At 34.3% G+C, this 17,533-nt stretch overlaps 1 protein-coding gene across 1 annotated transcript; it reads left to right on the top strand.

The window, feature by feature from the left end:
• Positions 1-232: 232 nt before the first annotated feature.
• LOC129001504 (exosome complex component CSL4) lies at positions 233-6,553 on the top strand. Its single transcript, XM_054428819.1, has 6 exons — positions 233-339; positions 861-973; positions 1,603-1,677; positions 2,741-2,914; positions 3,268-3,349; positions 6,386-6,553. Exons 1-6 carry the CDS (start codon positions 309-311, stop codon positions 6,493-6,495), a joined length of 585 nt encoding a protein of 194 aa, XP_054284794.1. The 5' UTR covers positions 233-308; the 3' UTR covers positions 6,496-6,553.
• Positions 6,554-17,533: the final 10,980 nt, after the last annotated feature.

The raw sequence follows: 17,533 nt of genomic DNA, 5'->3' as shown, positions 1-17,533 counted from the left end.
AATCCGCGGGGGTAAAATTCCGGTCGCGAACAAACTTTTGGCCGCTCAGGTTACTACGTCATAGTGACGTCAGCTTTGCCCAGGGGGTAAAATTCCAGGGGGGTAAAATTCCGGCGACCCATTAGAGTACGATGAAGCTTCATGGACTATACAAAAGCCAACGTATCACAATAAGAAAAGCCAAACAACAAAACCAAAAACGGCAAAAACACAAAACACTTGTTCTTGTTGGCCTTGTTGTTGGTTGTTTTGTTTTGTTAACCTAACTTTTTAGGTTAGGGCTTGGCTTTTAAAATTTTGAAATATAAATGGAGAATAGTCCGCTAATTTGTTTACCAGGTAGGAATCGAACCTAATTGTGGACGAATCCTGTAAGGTCAATGTTGTTTATAATTTTATTATGTAACTTGATTGTCACTAGGTACTCTGTGAAGTTCTGCTCTCTTCACTAGCCTACTTTGTTTAGTTATTAAACTTAGGTCATGTGTTTTTGTACTAATTAGATGATTTTTATTTTTTGATAATCTATATAAAACAAACTTAACAACTAGATGATGATAGGCTATGTAAATATTTGCATAATTTCCATCCTCCACAGTCCACACCAGATGAACCAATCCCAAATTTCCCAAAATTGTCTAGAGTTAAATCGTGGGTTTTAGACAATTTCCTGGGTTGATATATTTGAGAATTTTAGACCACAGAATAATCAGAATGCTGAAGAATGTTGTGAGATAACTGACACAATGCATGTTTAACTCAGCTGTAAGTTAGTTTCCATGTCCTTTTGCCCTAAAAGGTTCTAAGATTTTTCACCTAATTAAATTATTTCCAGCCAATTTATATTGAGTTAATTTCAGGACAACGATTGTGCCTGACCAGTAAACACTCCTCTGGCCATGGAACATACGAACGGCAAGGCTATGTTTACTCATCTCTCGCTGGAGTGGTGCATATCGTCAATGAAGATAAGGTAAATAAACAGACCTTAAGCTTAATTTAAAACTTGTCCCTCCCTGTCTTAAGTTTTTTTTTTACTTATTAACTTACCTACCTCCTCCTCTGCTTGAAAGGCTTGGTGTCCTAGCCAAGAGTTCCTCAAGTCACAATAACTTAGATCTAGAACTTCTATTTTAACTAGGCATAGTCTTGATGCATTGTTGTTTAAGGATTAAATTATTAGCCTTTGCTACAGTAGACTCCCTCTTATCCGGACACCTTTTAACCGGACATCGGTTTAACCGGACTACACTTGACGGAAATGACATCTCAAACTAACCGGACAATTTTTATCAGCACATTGGTTTAACCGGACTAGGTTGGCAGGACGTGGGCGGTACTGAAACGACTGTTCTCGTGGTAAAGATTTGAGATCAGTGATCACATGCCTAAATACAATGCTATCCTAAATTTAAGTCGAATGTCACTGTAAACGGTCCGTTTTAACGAGTTTTTTGGACGTCGGCTTAATTGGAAAAACCGTTATTCGGACTAGCCTCTGTCCCGAGGAGTCCGGATAAGAGAGAGTCTACCATACGTATATTCTCTGTTGCAATACCTTTCCACTAAAAAGTAAAATATGTTCCATAATTTTTGTTTCAGACATCGGTGATTGAAGTACGAAGCATTAATGATCAAAGTACTGTACCATCACCTGGCGATATAGTCACTGCCAAAGTGAGTTTTCTATAATTTTGAGTAACTTATCTTTATTTATCCCTATGTCATAAGTTACTATTTGCTTCAGGAGCGCTGCTGACCAATTTTTTTCTTTCTACCTTATTCACTTAAGTTAAATCCCAACTCACACCAAAGCTAGTGACAGATGGTCTGTATGGATATGATTTGCCAACTTTAGATGCTATCAAGGTTTTATTGTACAGTATACTAGCTGTACCCGCGGGCTTTGCTCCGTTTAACTTCATAAGTAGGGATTAATAATAAATTAAAAATTACTATCTACACTAAGCCTGTGGTTTTATTGGCTCTATTCATGAAAAAAAATCTGCTCAATTGGTCAAGTCGTCGTCCTGTCCTAATGTGGTTTTATGTCAATGCTCGTTAATTTTCAAGATGAGCTCATTCGCATGGCTCAATCACGGCCTGATTGAAGTTCGTTTGCTAAGCTTACTCACCTTTAGGTTGGAGCTCGTTCGCTGCGCTTACTTGCCTTCGGGTTAGCTTGTTCGCTACGCTAACTCGCCTCCAGGTTGAAGTTCGTTCGCTACGCTCACTCACCTTTTGGTTGCAGGCTGTTGTCATAAATAAAAAAATAATAGTGCTGCACCCTGTTGGTAAACCTATTAACTCTTTAATGCCCTTTGAACATCACAGAATCAACGTGTTTAGTTGAACCAGCGTAATTAAATTAAGTTAATTCCATTTAAATATTAGTACTCATGAAAAAAGTATTGGTGAAAACTTAACATTCTTACTAGGCCTACTGGCATGTTTGTTCTGTAAGTATACTGTATTTCTAATATTATTATAACAGTAAAAATTAGTATGTTACCGGTATTCATTTGGAACTTATACCTTATAAAACAACTACTAACCTACTAAAAGATATCTTTTTGAAGGCTACTCTCTGTAGTGTATTACAACTTAGGTTGGGCGTTTATGTATTGTTAGTTGTCATGTGTTAGTTTAGTTTACTTTCACCTGAGGTTGGGATCAGATTCCAGATCCCAAAATGTTGTGTGTTGTTTAAACTCTGTTCAATCAAGATGTTCCCATCTAGGTTATGATAGTCAACCAGAGGTTTGCCAAGTGCTTAATCACCTGTATTGGGGACACTGTGTTGACGCGGCCGTACCGCGGGATCCTACGCAAAGAAGATGTACGCAGCTTTGAGAAAGACCGTGTGGAGATGTACAAATGCTACAGACCTGGGGACATCATTCTCGCTAGAGTTGTATCCTTTTTGGATCGTAGTCTAACAGAAAAATTAAGCTGTGTTGGTATAAATTTAAGATTTGTGTAAAACAGATTTTTCTAAAATGTTTGCAAGACTAAACAAAGGTTAACGCATGATTTGGTCAATTACACATATCTGTTCAAGGCTCCACTAGAAAAACTAGTTTTATCTAGTGGGGCCTTGATCTGTTCCATGTGACATAGTGTTCATACCTTTGAATAGAAATGGTTTGTAGGCTACAATTTTGTTTTATTGCACTAATTTCCTAGTGCAATCGCTCAATACACTTTTTAAACACAACAACGTTGAGGAATCAGATCATTTAAAGTGTTCCTTATCAAATATTACAGCTTCCAATTTCAGAAGTACACAGCTACCAACTGTCCACTGCAGAGAATGAACTTGGCGTAGTGATAGCTCACAGCGAAGCAGGTAAATAGTTATTTGTGTAACTAGTGGTGAAAGTGGCACTTTGCTGCACACGAGAGCAATGTTTACGCACGAGCCGCAGGCGAGTGTGGAATGATCTCGAGTGCAGCAATGGCCTTTTTCACTCGTGTTACACATTATATATTTTTCCTACAGTCACTATAAAGCATATAAATAATTAGTCTTTCAAACACTAAGCAACACGTTTTTAGGTTCAGCTGGCAACACAACACAAATGGTGCCCTAGAGAAAGTAGTACCCGCGGTCCATATCACTCCGCTATTTTTTCTCGGCAAGAAATGTGCTCCGCGTTTTGAGAATATAGTTCCGTATGTTTTTGTAATTTGAAGTGGTTTCCGCACCTAAAAAACAATGCTTAAAAGGTATTTTCTTGTTTATTAAGATCGTAGGAAGGTTTTAAAAACGTTTAAAAGAAAAGTCCAGAAAGTTCAGAAATACCGAAACTATAAACATGAAATGACAGGTTAAATCGTAGTTATAATAGTCAATCAGCTGCTCATAGTATAATTATCTTTAAGTGTTGCCAACCTATTTCCAAGCGTACACGGATTACGTGCATAATGGAACCACGCTGTTTTGTGTTGTTTCGTTGGAATCCTGATGTGCGGCAAAGTATAAACCGTACGGCAAAGTATAAACCGTACGGCAAAGTATAAATATGCAGCAATTAGCAGCTTTCTGTACTATAAACAGTACAAGGAACCCAACTTTGTCGGGTGACTGTAGGAAAAATTAATTTGTGTCGTATATCCAATTGTATACAGGGTGTTGCATTGGCTAAGTAAATAGAAAAAATTTAGGAATAGGTTTAATGGGTCAAAATAAATTAAAATGAATGATTAAGTTTTTCCTAAAACAACTCGTTTAGTAAGCTATCTGCAATTTTGTATTTTGGGTTTTAAATTCATTTCTACTTAAGTATTCGCTTAAACCTTTTTTGTGGCTGTGATCTAAGCTGGGAGACGAGATAGTGAGGTCTTTACCACATCACCTCAGAGAGTGTTGCCAGTGTAAATAACCACTGGTTATATTAATTAAACTCCTTCTATATCTCAAACTGATAAGAACAAAAGAGAGAGAGAGGTGTAGTTTTTGTTGTACACATCACTTTAAAAACCTTTTCACCTTACTATGATGATTTTAGCTGTTTTACAAACATTTATTGGAGGCCAAAAGCTACGTATAGCTGTCTACACCAGCTGTCATTGTTATTTGGGGACCAAGCAGGTTTTTACATCCCTAGGGCCCAAAATCAGCAAATACACAATCACTATCCATAGCATTACAATAAACTTGTTGTATTATCATCGCTGCCTAGCAACTATTTAAATTTGTTTTTGCTGATTCCTCAAATTATTTCTTTACATAACCTTAAAGTTTTAGTTGTGTTGACTGTTAGTGTGCATTATTATTGTGGTGAATAGTGGTAATAGGGTATATAGTGTGAAAAATATCGTTCGTACAACGGGCCGAAATGGTTTTGCAGCTCTCGATCGTTTTAAGTTCTTGACTTCATCTCGAAAACTTTCTCAAGTTGGAAAAACCTCATTTTCGGCTCTGCAGTGCCGGATTTAGGGTACTTGCGGCCCTAGGAAAAATTACTTGAGCGGCCCTCCCCCTTTGGTGGAAACTCCTTGCGATCGTGGGAGTAATCGTGAATATCTCCTATGCATCAAGGGGACATCATCATCGACACTCGTGGTCATGGATGAAATCGTGGACATCTCTCCTAAACCAAGTCAAAGCCATCATAGGTATCTGTGACCACGGCAAAATCGTAAACACCCCCCGCGGGCTGCAACAAAGGTACATCATCCTCGACACTCGTGACCACGGCGAAATCGTGATCATATCCCGTGAGCTGTGACCTTGAGGACATCATCACCATCACCCGCAACCGCAGTAAAATCGTGAAACATCTCCCGCGGACCGCAATCACGGGGACATCATCATCGACACTCGCAACCGTGGCCAAATCGTAAACATCTCCTGCGAAGCATCAATTACGGGGATATCATTATCTACACTTAGGATCGCGGCAAATTCGTGTTAAAAACATCTCCCGTGGACTGCGATCATGAGGACTTCATCATTGTCACCCGCGGCCGTGAATCGTAAGCATTCTCCTGGGGAAGCCATCACGGGGGCTTCCTCATTGACACCCCTAGCCTAGCTGCGGCTAAATTGTGAACGTCTCGCGCGGGCTTCGATCATGAGGATACATCACCGTCACCCGCGGTCACGTTTAACTCGTGAACGTCTCCTGCGGGCCACAATCACGGGGACATCATCATTGACAACTCGTGACAGAGGCTAATTCTTGAACGTCTTCCGTGGGCTGCGATCATGAGGACACATCACCGTCACCCGCGGCTGCGACTAAATTGTCAACGTCTCCCGCAAGCCGCAATTACGGGAACATCATCACCGGCACCCGCAGCCGCGGCAAAATCATGAATTATTATCGTCACCTGTGATCGCGGCAAACTGGTGGTTTAAAATAAAATTATTTCTTATCTAAAAAATATTTTTTCAATCCTCTGCGGCCCCCTTTTGCTTGCGGCCCTAGGCCGCGGCCTAATCGGCCTAGTGGTAGATCCGGCACTGGGTACAAAATATACTATTTGTTGGTTGTATATTGTTTTAAATTGTTTTTTCTGCTTTGGTTGGTTCTAGAACTGTTTTCAATTACTTTCAGACTCATAGTAATAGAATAGTCAGTTTCATTTGATTGGTGATTGACTGATTGGTAAGATTGGCAGTGTATTTCAAAGGTGTTTTGTTGTAGGACATAATAACTCACATAATTGCTTACAATGAGGAATATTTTTTTAGATCTGATATATTATTTTGTATAGAATCTTTCAAAATATATTCAAGCTTAAAGTTTGTGTATTTGAGTTCTTAGTCTTTTCTAATTTGCCAAATTAACCAAAAGCATGATGGAATGACAACATTTAGCAAAACAAAAGATTTGTTCAGTATCACTTTGTATTGTTAATTCTTCTTCCTGTTTAGGTGTGGCCATGATTCCAATTAGCTGGACATGTATGCAATGTCCCAAATCCTACAACAAAGAAGAGAGAAAAGTTGCCAAAGTTGTTCCGGAAAAAATAACCCTCGATTAGTAGCTACCAGCTATGCCATGTTTTGTACTTTTGTAAATAAACTCACTCTTGATTTTAATGTTTTGTGTTTGTATTTGGTTGATTTTCCCAAAACATTACTTAAGGGCAAGGCTGTTTTGAATGGATAGTTGTATTTTTTTTGTTATTTAAATGTCAGATAAAAATCATTTTTCCAATGGCATTCTAGATTAGGAAACTTTTGGGTATTTACACAAAATATATGTAGTAAAAATAAATACCCATTTTATAAATACCCTACCCACTGGGTATTTACCCATAAACAAATCACTGCCATAAACACGTAAACAAACAACACAATTTTCTCTTTCGCTAATAGAATAACATGGTAATTTTGAATAAATATTTTTTTTTTATATTTCTCCGTATCCTTTACAAGCTTTTTTAAACTTACAACAACTCTACAATAAAAGAAATAATTTGTTTTTAAGCTCTACATGACGGCTGTAATGACAATTAAAGATTTTCATGATTAAAAAGTAAACATTTTGTAAAAGCCAATAAAAAAAAATTCAAACCCCATAACACCCGGTTCCCATGACTTGATTTGCAGCATTCCAAAGAAAATCAATTTTATACAACCCTACGCATTCATGCCAAGTTTTATCAAAATCTGACTACAATTAATCAAGTTATCACCAAGGCCCCACTAGAAAAACAGGCCATGCTGCAGAATCCATGACGTCACACTACTGGATAGATTTGATTGATAAATTCATTGCCATCACCATTCCCATATGTTTTAGGTAAATGAACAAGCTGGCTGTTTGTAAGGTTTTAATGGTAAGAGTTTAGTACAACTATCCACCATCTGTGACGTAGTGTTGCGCTGCCCTGCTGCAGCATGGCCTGTTTTTTTCTAGTGGGGCCTTGGTTATCACGGACATGTATTTTCCCTGGATTAATAAAAAAATGTATAGTTTAATTTGAGATAATTTTTAAATATTGTTTACTCGAGTAGTTAAACCAAATAACAAGGGACATTCTACATAAAATATTTATAATTTGTTTTAATTTAATTTAATAATATTTAAATACTGTTTACTCGAGTAGTAAAAAAGGGACAAGCGACAGTCTACATAAAATATTTCTAATTGGTTGTAATTTTTTTTAAGGTAACAAGAAAAAAAATTAAATACCAAACACCCTCAGTACTATACATAATTGATCCATAATAAATCTCCAAGGAAATGTTTAGTTGAAGATTTAATCTCAACCTGAAATGTTTTTGACAATTATTCACCTTATTTATTAACTAAAAACTATTTTGTCAAAACGAATAGCTTGTCAACTTTTCTAAGTATTCAAAGTCGAAGTAAGTTACATTTTAGATTGTCTGAGGAAAGATAAAAGCAAAAGCTCTCTCTAGAGAATAAGAATCACGCAGCATTTGAAGCACTACTTAAGCACTTCACCCACCACCCCCAAATCCACCACTTCACTCACAGCCACTGTAAAGTGGACAGGGTAAATGCATTACACCTCAGACACCATCCATCTGCTTTCATTCTTCACACTATAACATTTCAATACATGTTTAGGTAAATTTGTTATACGATTTTTCTAGAGGGACATTAGTTTGCAAAATGATATGGGGTAACTACATTGTATCACAGACAAGGGAAACAAAGGAACTAAGGAAACTTTTGTTTCCTTAGTCGATGATTGTATTATGTTATTTGAAAAGTAGCAGTCTTTCCTCTTGTCTTGCAAAAACTTCTGAAACAAACTAGATCGAACTATGTAAAAGGAAAATCTCACATCCTGCCTATTCCTGTTTCAATGATTTAGGGCTCTGCCCCTCTGGGGTTTCAAAGGGTGAAGTTGGACCTTGATATAAGTCTAAGTATGACTTTGATATAATGATAAGTTTCCAGGTAAAAAGTTTATCTTTATTCAGTTTTTACAAATTTATCATTTTGGTCCGCCAAACAGTTACCTTTATCAATTTAGATGTTACAAAGTTATATAATATACTAGTAGATTAACATGTAATTTGCAAATGTATATTAACCTAGAACTTAAAACAATGTTATAACCGCAACAAAATTATTGTTTAAAATATTTTAAATTTTCTAAATGAAACTATCATAAAATAAATGTACCACTTTGACCTACAAAAGCGAATTTATATTTTCCTGGCTGGATTTCCACTAAATATTTTCTAGGGATGGAAGGGTCTCGAAATATTCGGGAAATTTTAAATCTCGTTCAACAAGACGAGATTGTTATTATGATTGAGATTTTTTCGAGACGAGATTAAAAAAAAACAGTGAATAACGCCTGCAGAAAGTCAATGCAATACATGAACGCGTTGTTGTTGCGTTTCCTTTGCAAAGGCGTTCTTATTTAATTAATTATTTACATGTAAATATCGCTTTAAACGTTTTGTAATTTTTTGTTTTGACATTAAAAATGATGAGAAGTTTTGTTAAGTGTAAGCAGTGGGACATGTTTTACTACTGTAAACACAGCCGAAACAAGTCACACCAAAATCATTCTAAAAATAACATAAGACTGAAAAATGGTTACTTGATATATGAATTTTGAACGGATGGTGGGGTGCCTCAAAACAAAAAAGTAAATCGGTCCCAGGTAGCTAATTTCTTATATAGGAAATTCGCTAAAAGTTTAAATAGAAACAATCATAAGCATTATATTATAATCGTTTCCAAGATAACCAACATAACCGTCATAAACTTTACATGGTATTTTGAAAAGTCGGGACAGAACATCACTCAAATATTGAAACAAATATTGGTATAAATCACACCACCCAGCATACATAGAACAATTCCAAAATGTTTGTGGCAATGGTTATATTACATACTTGTAATTATAATACTTCTATTATCTGTGATCTCAAATTTATTGTGTGTGATTTTGAGATTAAAAATTCAAGTAATTCAGTATTACAAAAATAAATCAGTTTACATTTACATAACTTTAAACCTGCTTAGTCAATTTCATATATTGTTTCATAAATTGTATCTCAAGCAGGCAGTTTTGTGTTCAATCTAGCTACATTGTTAAGAGAAGACTGAGGGACAACTCAATAAGCGGGTGAACGGGACGTCATTATAAGTTTATCCAGAGAAGCGAACTCTCGACATAAATACATTTCTCGGCGATTTATTAGATTACTCCATGCCAACTCAACAATAAGGATTATAAAGATGGCAGTGATTTGTCTTGGAATCTTTCAATCTTTGTGTTTTCACACTAAGTTTCTAAGTAAGATTTCACTTAGAAGCTAGATTTCATGCATTCTAAGTAAATAATATGCTATTCCAATATTTTAATGTGTTTTGTAAGAGACCCAAACCCTAGAACTGGACTGTCACTGAACAATAATCTTCAGATTCGAAGGCGAGAGCTATAATTTGTCGACCACTCGGACAATATAATGTCACTTATTATTATTCCTTATGTTTTTAATTTCTCCCCCTAATACGTCAGTATATAAAGAAAGTATTTTTTTCGTTAAAATTTTTGAGTTTGAGTTTTGAGTGGATATATCCGTTTTGGGTCCCCCTGAACTCAAAAAAGTGGGTTTCAAAGTGATGTATGTGCGTGTGGATGTGTACATAGCTACAGACCACACCTGTAGATTTTGATGAAATTTGGTATGTATGTACATTATATAGTACATGTATGTTTTTGGTTTCTTGAATATCCATGCATTACATGGTATCTCCAGGAATTCTTTTCATTTGTTCGACATTTTGAATTGTAATGGTGATTTTACCATGAAAACCCATAAAATAATGGGAAAATCGTATTTTCTTGAAAATGGCTCGAACGATGTTGATAAACGTCTACAGTAAGTTATAGTCCTTTGAATTATGAGACAAATGATATAAATTCCATTTCCGTAAAAGATACGGTTCCAAAATTATTGTAAATTACCTTATTTTCCCATAAAATCCCATAAAATAACAAAAAAAATTATTTTTAGGAAAAAGCTGGGTTTTTATTAAAATTAATGTGTTATGGGTCCTTATAATTTCAAACAAAATAGTGCAACCCCCATTACTGTAACAATTACGATTCAAAAGTTATTGCAACTATTTTGATTTATCCCTATAAAATACCATAGTACACCGCTTACCAATGATAAAAGTTGTTGACAAGCGTATGGGAGAAAGTATGTGTCAGATTGCTGATACTGTTTATTTTTTTTTCAACCGATTTACAATATTTAAATGCATGCTTACATGCTTCACGTGATAAATATCCTCATCCATAATTGCACAGTGTAATAAGTGTAAAACTGATTAGTGTAAAAGGTGCTCAAAAGAATAATCTTGTCCCAGAAGACCAGGGTGTTGTCATGGATACGGCATGTCTTATCTTGCCTTTTGTTTCTTGTCTGTCTATCTTCTGAATGGTTTGGTTTACAATAATATTTTATCTTGAGTAATTATGCAGCACAGTAAATGGTTACATTTTTATCCAAGGGACCAAATTAGAGTACGATTTTAGAGAGGCTCTAAGAAAGCTGTTTTTACGGAACTCCAAATACTTTTAATAGGTAGAAGTAGTTTAGTTAGGGGGAAATTACAGTTGTAAAAATATGTGCAGTTTGTAAAGGATACCAATATCGAAATACAATTCCTTTCGTCTACATTTCCTTTAAGATACCAAATGGTAGGTTGCCAATTTGAAACTGATGATTGAGTACAAATTTGTATCTACTGAGTTCATTTAAAGATGCATTAAAAAAAAACACAGATCGAAGTATTTCAAATTTTTACGAACCAATTCTTACATATTATGGAACGTTATGCAAAAAGCCAGAGATTCACCAATTTCGAAGTAAACAAAAACAAAAATTGCTCTTCAATGAATTTAACAGAAAAACCTTAAAACTAAAACTCTATCAGTGGTTAAAATATGATATCTATACCCTAGATGGATTCTGGAAAGGGCTTGTACCATCTACATCTACATGTACCAGCCCGTCGCCCGTCTATATTTGGGAAACTAGGTTTTTGTAGTACTTACAGGTATGATTCACGAATCATGTGTCTGTTTTTAACCTTGCTTTTGACCTTAAATCATACTATGACTGCTATTAACTTACAGGAGCAATAGATGTGATTTTTAAAGTTATGCAAGAGTGTACAAAAATAAAATATAACTGTACTTTACAGTGACAATTTCGGACCGCTAAGAATAAGAATAAAATTACTTTACAATCTTAAAACTAACAGTCTGATACGAAAATGGAGTCCACATCAGAGTATATTACATGGAAAGTATAGCCAATAAACCTAAAATAAACAGTGTGGTTTCAAAGTCAATGACTAAGGTTATCATTTCAAGATGGTGGTCGTTGCTAGGAGACGAGAACGCTTCCGTAACCCCCGGTGTTGCTTTTGAGCTTCAAAGCGAGCCGGAAATTGGGCTCAGATTCACTTAAACAATTAATTAACAGAGAACTTAAACATCTCTACAAAATTAGTTCCATAGTGTATGTAGCGTCAGCTGACGTTACGTTGTCATAGCAACGTATTATAGAGTTTCTGTTTTTCTAATAAAAACAAGCCCATGGGGCGTAGCCCAAGGGAAATATGAAAATTAAATTGTATAATATTGCATTGTCTTCCATTTGTGAGATATGTTTCAAGTTTCAAGTCCCTAGCTCATAGGGAAGTTAGTATAAAATCAGTTGCAAAATTTGTAGCGGACAAGAAAGCGACCTAATAAAAACGTTTTAAAAAGAGCAATGCTACCAAATGTCTTTCTACGTGCTCTTTTTAGAAAAACAAAAACCAGACTCTATAATGCGTTGCTATGACAACGTAACACCAGCTGACGCTACATGTATTAACTGCCATCTAAACTACTGTTAAATTGAATTTGGTAACTTAATTATTGGCATCCTAGTGGTTAAAGTACAGTAGTCGATTTTAAGACAGATTTCTGGTTCGATTCTAAACCCAGCTGTCAATTCTATTCAACAAAATGTCGGCTTTAGTAGATCAGGACATTGACCTCTTTCCCTTACAAATGTTAAACATGTTAATGACGTCACAACACCCAAAATACTAGTAAAAATACATTCTAACTCATAAATATAGCCTCTAAAGTATTATGCAAAATACAAGTCTACTCATTAAATTTGAGTGATTTTAATCCTGTATTGTGATTATTATTTGTTTACACGGTGTTGTAAAAATATGAATAGCTCGAACAAAAATACAGTTAGGTAGGCTCCAAATTCAAGCAAAAGTTCTACTTTTCAGCATCTTAGTTGTCTGGAAACCACAAATAGCATTATTGTCCAGCGATTTAGATTCACGTCAGTATAAGATATCTTATATCAGTTATACAGCAATATGTTCGATAGTAATTGAATCTAGCTTTTCCGTTATTATCTGATTTATATATCTGAAATATATTTCACCATAAACATTTGCTTCTTTGCAAGGAACCTACAGTATTGAGTATAATATGATCATTCATTAAAATATTACAAGTGCATGATTTGTCCATGCACAAAAATACATTATTACATTACATTATGTAATTAATTAGTTAGATTAGAAGAGTCTAGTAATGTTATACTTTTTACTACAACTAGCTATATAGACGATTTTTCTAACGCGAACTAGTTTAAAACTCTAGATTGATGATACAGAACCTCATGCGTTGCAGATGAGGGAAGAACAATATGGACTGAATCGCCTTACCATTCTCACTTGTTACTGCCTTTTCTCGGGGATGTTTAAGAGTAAAAATATTTTCCACAAGACACTTGGATAATAATTTAAGTAAATCTAACCAATCATTATCTAAAGACATTTTAATCTTAATTTAATACGATTGACTAATATCGCTATCATTCACTTGACAATAATGTTTAACATAGCATAGATAATTTTAATTTTTAATTTACTTGTTAGTGATTTACAGTGAAAAGTCGTTAGGTTAGGTATTACGAAAGAGTTTTTTAGACTTTTCTCATACACAAAATCACATTATATCCATAGCGTTATAAAAAATACATATTTATTTTACTCTTCATTTATCAACAAAAACTATTAAAACTATATTTTACACACCTAAAAAAAATCCAAATAAATCCCCTATTTTTGTAAATTACAAAAAATGCGTATTTTACAGATAACATCAGATTAATATTGATCAAATTTAAACAATAGGACATGTAACAAAGAGGGGCGCAGGTGGAAATGACATGCGGGTACTCGGTCAATCTGTGCTAGGGGGGTCTATGGGGGACTATGGGGGGGGGGGGGGTATGGGGGATGCTGGGTGGGCTCTGCTCGATACTCCCTCAAATTTGACACAGCGGCGCCAACATGAGCAACAGGTGAGTCGGGCTACCCTTGAAATATTGTTTTTGGGGTAAAAATATTGCGATCACCCACTTTTGTTATAAAATAGTTCAGTTAAAAATGCAACTATTTAAAAATATTTTCCATGCTGTAATTTTTTAGTACTACGAGGTTACTACCATTAGTATAATATTTTATATCACATATTACTTATTTTTTTATTCGTAAATAATTTTTAATATTAAAGAATCCCAATTTTTATTATTTGTAAATGACGTATGCATTTTCACACTAAAATCAAAGTTTGGATTAACTATTTTATACAGTATAGGAGTGGTGTTATTACTCCATAACAATGGTATCAATTTCCAAAATTATTGGTTAAAGAAGATTAAACTGTGAAAGAGTACCTATGATTAGTTATCATAAAAAATAAATAAGCCATTAACACTTTTTTACATAAACAATTCTATATTTCGGCTTAAGCCTTCTTCAGGAACAATAACAACAAAAACAAACAATGTGTTTATTAATTACCCCAGTATAAGACGATTTGTACAAGTCAAAAATACATAATTTATAAGGAAGTAAAAAAGAAAAAGATTATAAAAAGCTAGAAAGATAAATTGTTAACATACTATCTCAAATTTTGACCATGGTGTTTTACATTTAAGTATTACTTGATATACTCAATCAGCCTCGATGCTTTTCTTACCAGTTCATTGGTTCATTCACTCTAGTATACTATAGTAATATAATTTCGGAGCATGCATTATATTTATTTCATTTCTGCATATTTATTATTATAAATTTAATTTTACGTAAATATACATACTGTATGTTGACCTATAAGTCTATAGAAAAATGGTCGCACAGCCTAATCTATTTTCGGTGTTTCATAAGTATTTATATTTAATTAGTATTTATCAGGGATATTTAACTGTAATAATGTTAAAGTAAATTAAATGCCATTTTAGTTTAAGAAAAATGCTACGTGTATTGTAAAAAATAAAATAGGCCTACTCTCGGTGCAGCAAACCTGCAGACTAAGAGAATTTCCATTTACCTGATTGGATTTTCAATTAATTCTATTTTAAATAACATTAGGGTTAATAAAAAGTACCTAGGTTTTCTGCTACAGGAACGGTAATAATGTCGGGTTTTAATAAAATATATGATCGATCAGAATAAATAAATAAATTTGCCATTTATTGTGAAGTTGTTTGCAAAATGAAGTCAGCTGTTTAAAGTATTTTATTTTTATTTTACGCTATAGTACAAATACGGAAAGTAAATAAAAGAAACGTCTTATAAACACTTAAATCATATATTTACGCTTATAGGCTACTGTTACTCACAAGACGGTAAATATACAAAACAGATGGTAAGTGGTGATCGATTTCGATTGGAGTGTCGAATTCAGTTGGTTGGATAATTTACAGCTTCATCTTGATTCATCAACGTATCTTTAGATACATATGTTGTTTCAACGGGTTTCACATAGTCAAAGTAAAGTATTAAAGTACGGTACTGTATTTCTCAAATCAATGACACAATCTGAAAATTTACTAACCTACTACATGGTTGTATAGTTTAATTAACCAGCTGCTGTCTTAATTGATAGTGTACATTTAAAAGTAGTCATCTGTTAAAAATATGTAAACACATTTATTGTTCATAACACGGAAATTTAAAGACCACTGGGGCAGAACCCTGAGAAGTTTTCCAAAATGTTATTTCACTGTAACCTTCCCGGGGATGTATAGAACATCTCCCCAAAGTTTCGTTGCGACCGGTTAGGTAACGCTTAGAGGACAAACAAACATACATTGAATTTGATATGGATTTAAATTTGTAATTTTTTCATGGGTTGGTAATAGTATCATTTTTATGGTTTTAAAAAGACAAACTACCACTAAGGAAAAAGTCAATGGCTGTTACATCATTTCCATTTTTGTCTACAAATTCATAGTTTAAAACAAAATACGAATTTAACGGTAATGTCGGGTTATAACATATGATGGCTGCTACGAATCATACTCAAGGGATTTCGTAATTTTTTTACAATTAGGTACTCTTTATTTTGGTATTTTCATAGTGATTTTAGCCTCCGTAATGCCAAATAATAATACAAAGGTTTGAATACCTGCTATTAGGCAATCCATTCAATTGCAACTGATGCATTTAATTTGATCAACCTCTTAAATCCCACTTTATTTTCATTTGAAGTATTAAAATAAGAGCTAGTTAAAAAAGGGTGAAAATAAAATAAATGTCAAGTGAATGTGTAGCATTTCTTTTCTTTTTAACATGCTTGATGTAATCGACGTTGAAATTATGAGAACGCACATTGACGTAGCTAGATTTACTAGAATGCATTCTAGCCTCTGGCGCAGTAACAAATATGCATTTATTTTATGTACAATAGCTAATTTTAAATATTTGTGTCTTTTTTGGACGATGCGATGTACGGGTTGTTACTTCAATGTAGCGAAATTAGCTTTCAACAAGCAAAAAAGTATAAACGTAAACTTAAATAGGAGTTAAGATTGCCTTTGAAGGCAAATTGTTGTTTTTATGGGTTTAACTAGGTAAATCTAACTAAATAGGTTTCAAAATTCAAAATTGAAATTTTTACTACGGGTCTCAAAATTTTTGACTATTGAATCCAAAAGTCAATTAATCAAAGTGCCGAGAAAAAAACAACCTTTAAAAACGTAAATTAAAAATAATATGTTGTCTATTTCAATAGGCATATTTATTAAATTAAATTGCATGTTTGTGAAAATGTTAAATATAGTATCGTACAAATAAACATTTTCTTCTATCCATAGTTAGAAGTATTATTGCAGCCCTTTTCTTATAAGCTGAGACTCGACGAATAAACATTTGATAGCATTAAACCAATATTTAAAGAAGCAAGGGATTGAATGGAATTGCTCTGAAGTGGATGGTGGGAAGGGGGGTAATGGGGGGGGGGTACAGAGTGAGCGGGGGTGCGGAGTGGTGAGGGTGAAATACGGTAAAATTATATTGTCCTCACTGCTTTCTGCCCAGACTGAACACGAAACATACAATACTTTACTTGTCTAGAAAATATTATAAAACAAATTCACACAAATCTTAGGTGGTTAACATACTAAACAAAAGTTTTACTGTAGCCTATATTAAAACTCGCTATCGTTTACATACATAAGTTATTTTTGTCTTACGTTTCAGGGAAGATAATTCTGAGGGGTTTATGGTGTTATTTAAATAAATCATATGTTTAACAATTAAAACTAGGTGGCGTTCGCAGAGGCATCCACAAAATTGAGCGGAGTAATCAAGGGTTTATATTATATTGTTTTGGTCATACTGCAGTAATACCAGTCGTTTTTAATGCATGCGTTGCGGGTCTAAAGTAGCATTTTTACTCTTTAGGAAGTAAAAATAGTTTTTATCCTCTATGGAGTAAAAATCAGCTGTTGTCAACTGTTGTAAATTTCTATTGTAAACGATTGCTTGTATCGAAATATGTATCGATTCGTGCTTCGTAAATATTTTAATCTACAATCTACAGTCTCTTCCAATAGCGTTTTAGCATTGCAGATACATTAATCCATTCCCACACTCAACACGCTCACCTTTACTACTTCCTTCCCCACCCCCTACGTCGTGGACCTAGTTCCCTCTCTTCCCATATAGTTTTAGGATTGCAGATACATTAATGTAAT

This window comes from Macrosteles quadrilineatus, unplaced genomic scaffold, assembly GCF_028750875.1.
Source record: "Macrosteles quadrilineatus isolate MER2022 unplaced genomic scaffold, UCM_ALF_1.0 Scaffold_8__2_contigs__length_117827958, whole genome shotgun sequence".
Classification (NCBI taxonomy): domain Eukaryota; kingdom Metazoa; phylum Arthropoda; class Insecta; order Hemiptera; family Cicadellidae; genus Macrosteles; species Macrosteles quadrilineatus.
This window is presented reverse-complemented; position numbering and strand designations above follow the sequence as displayed.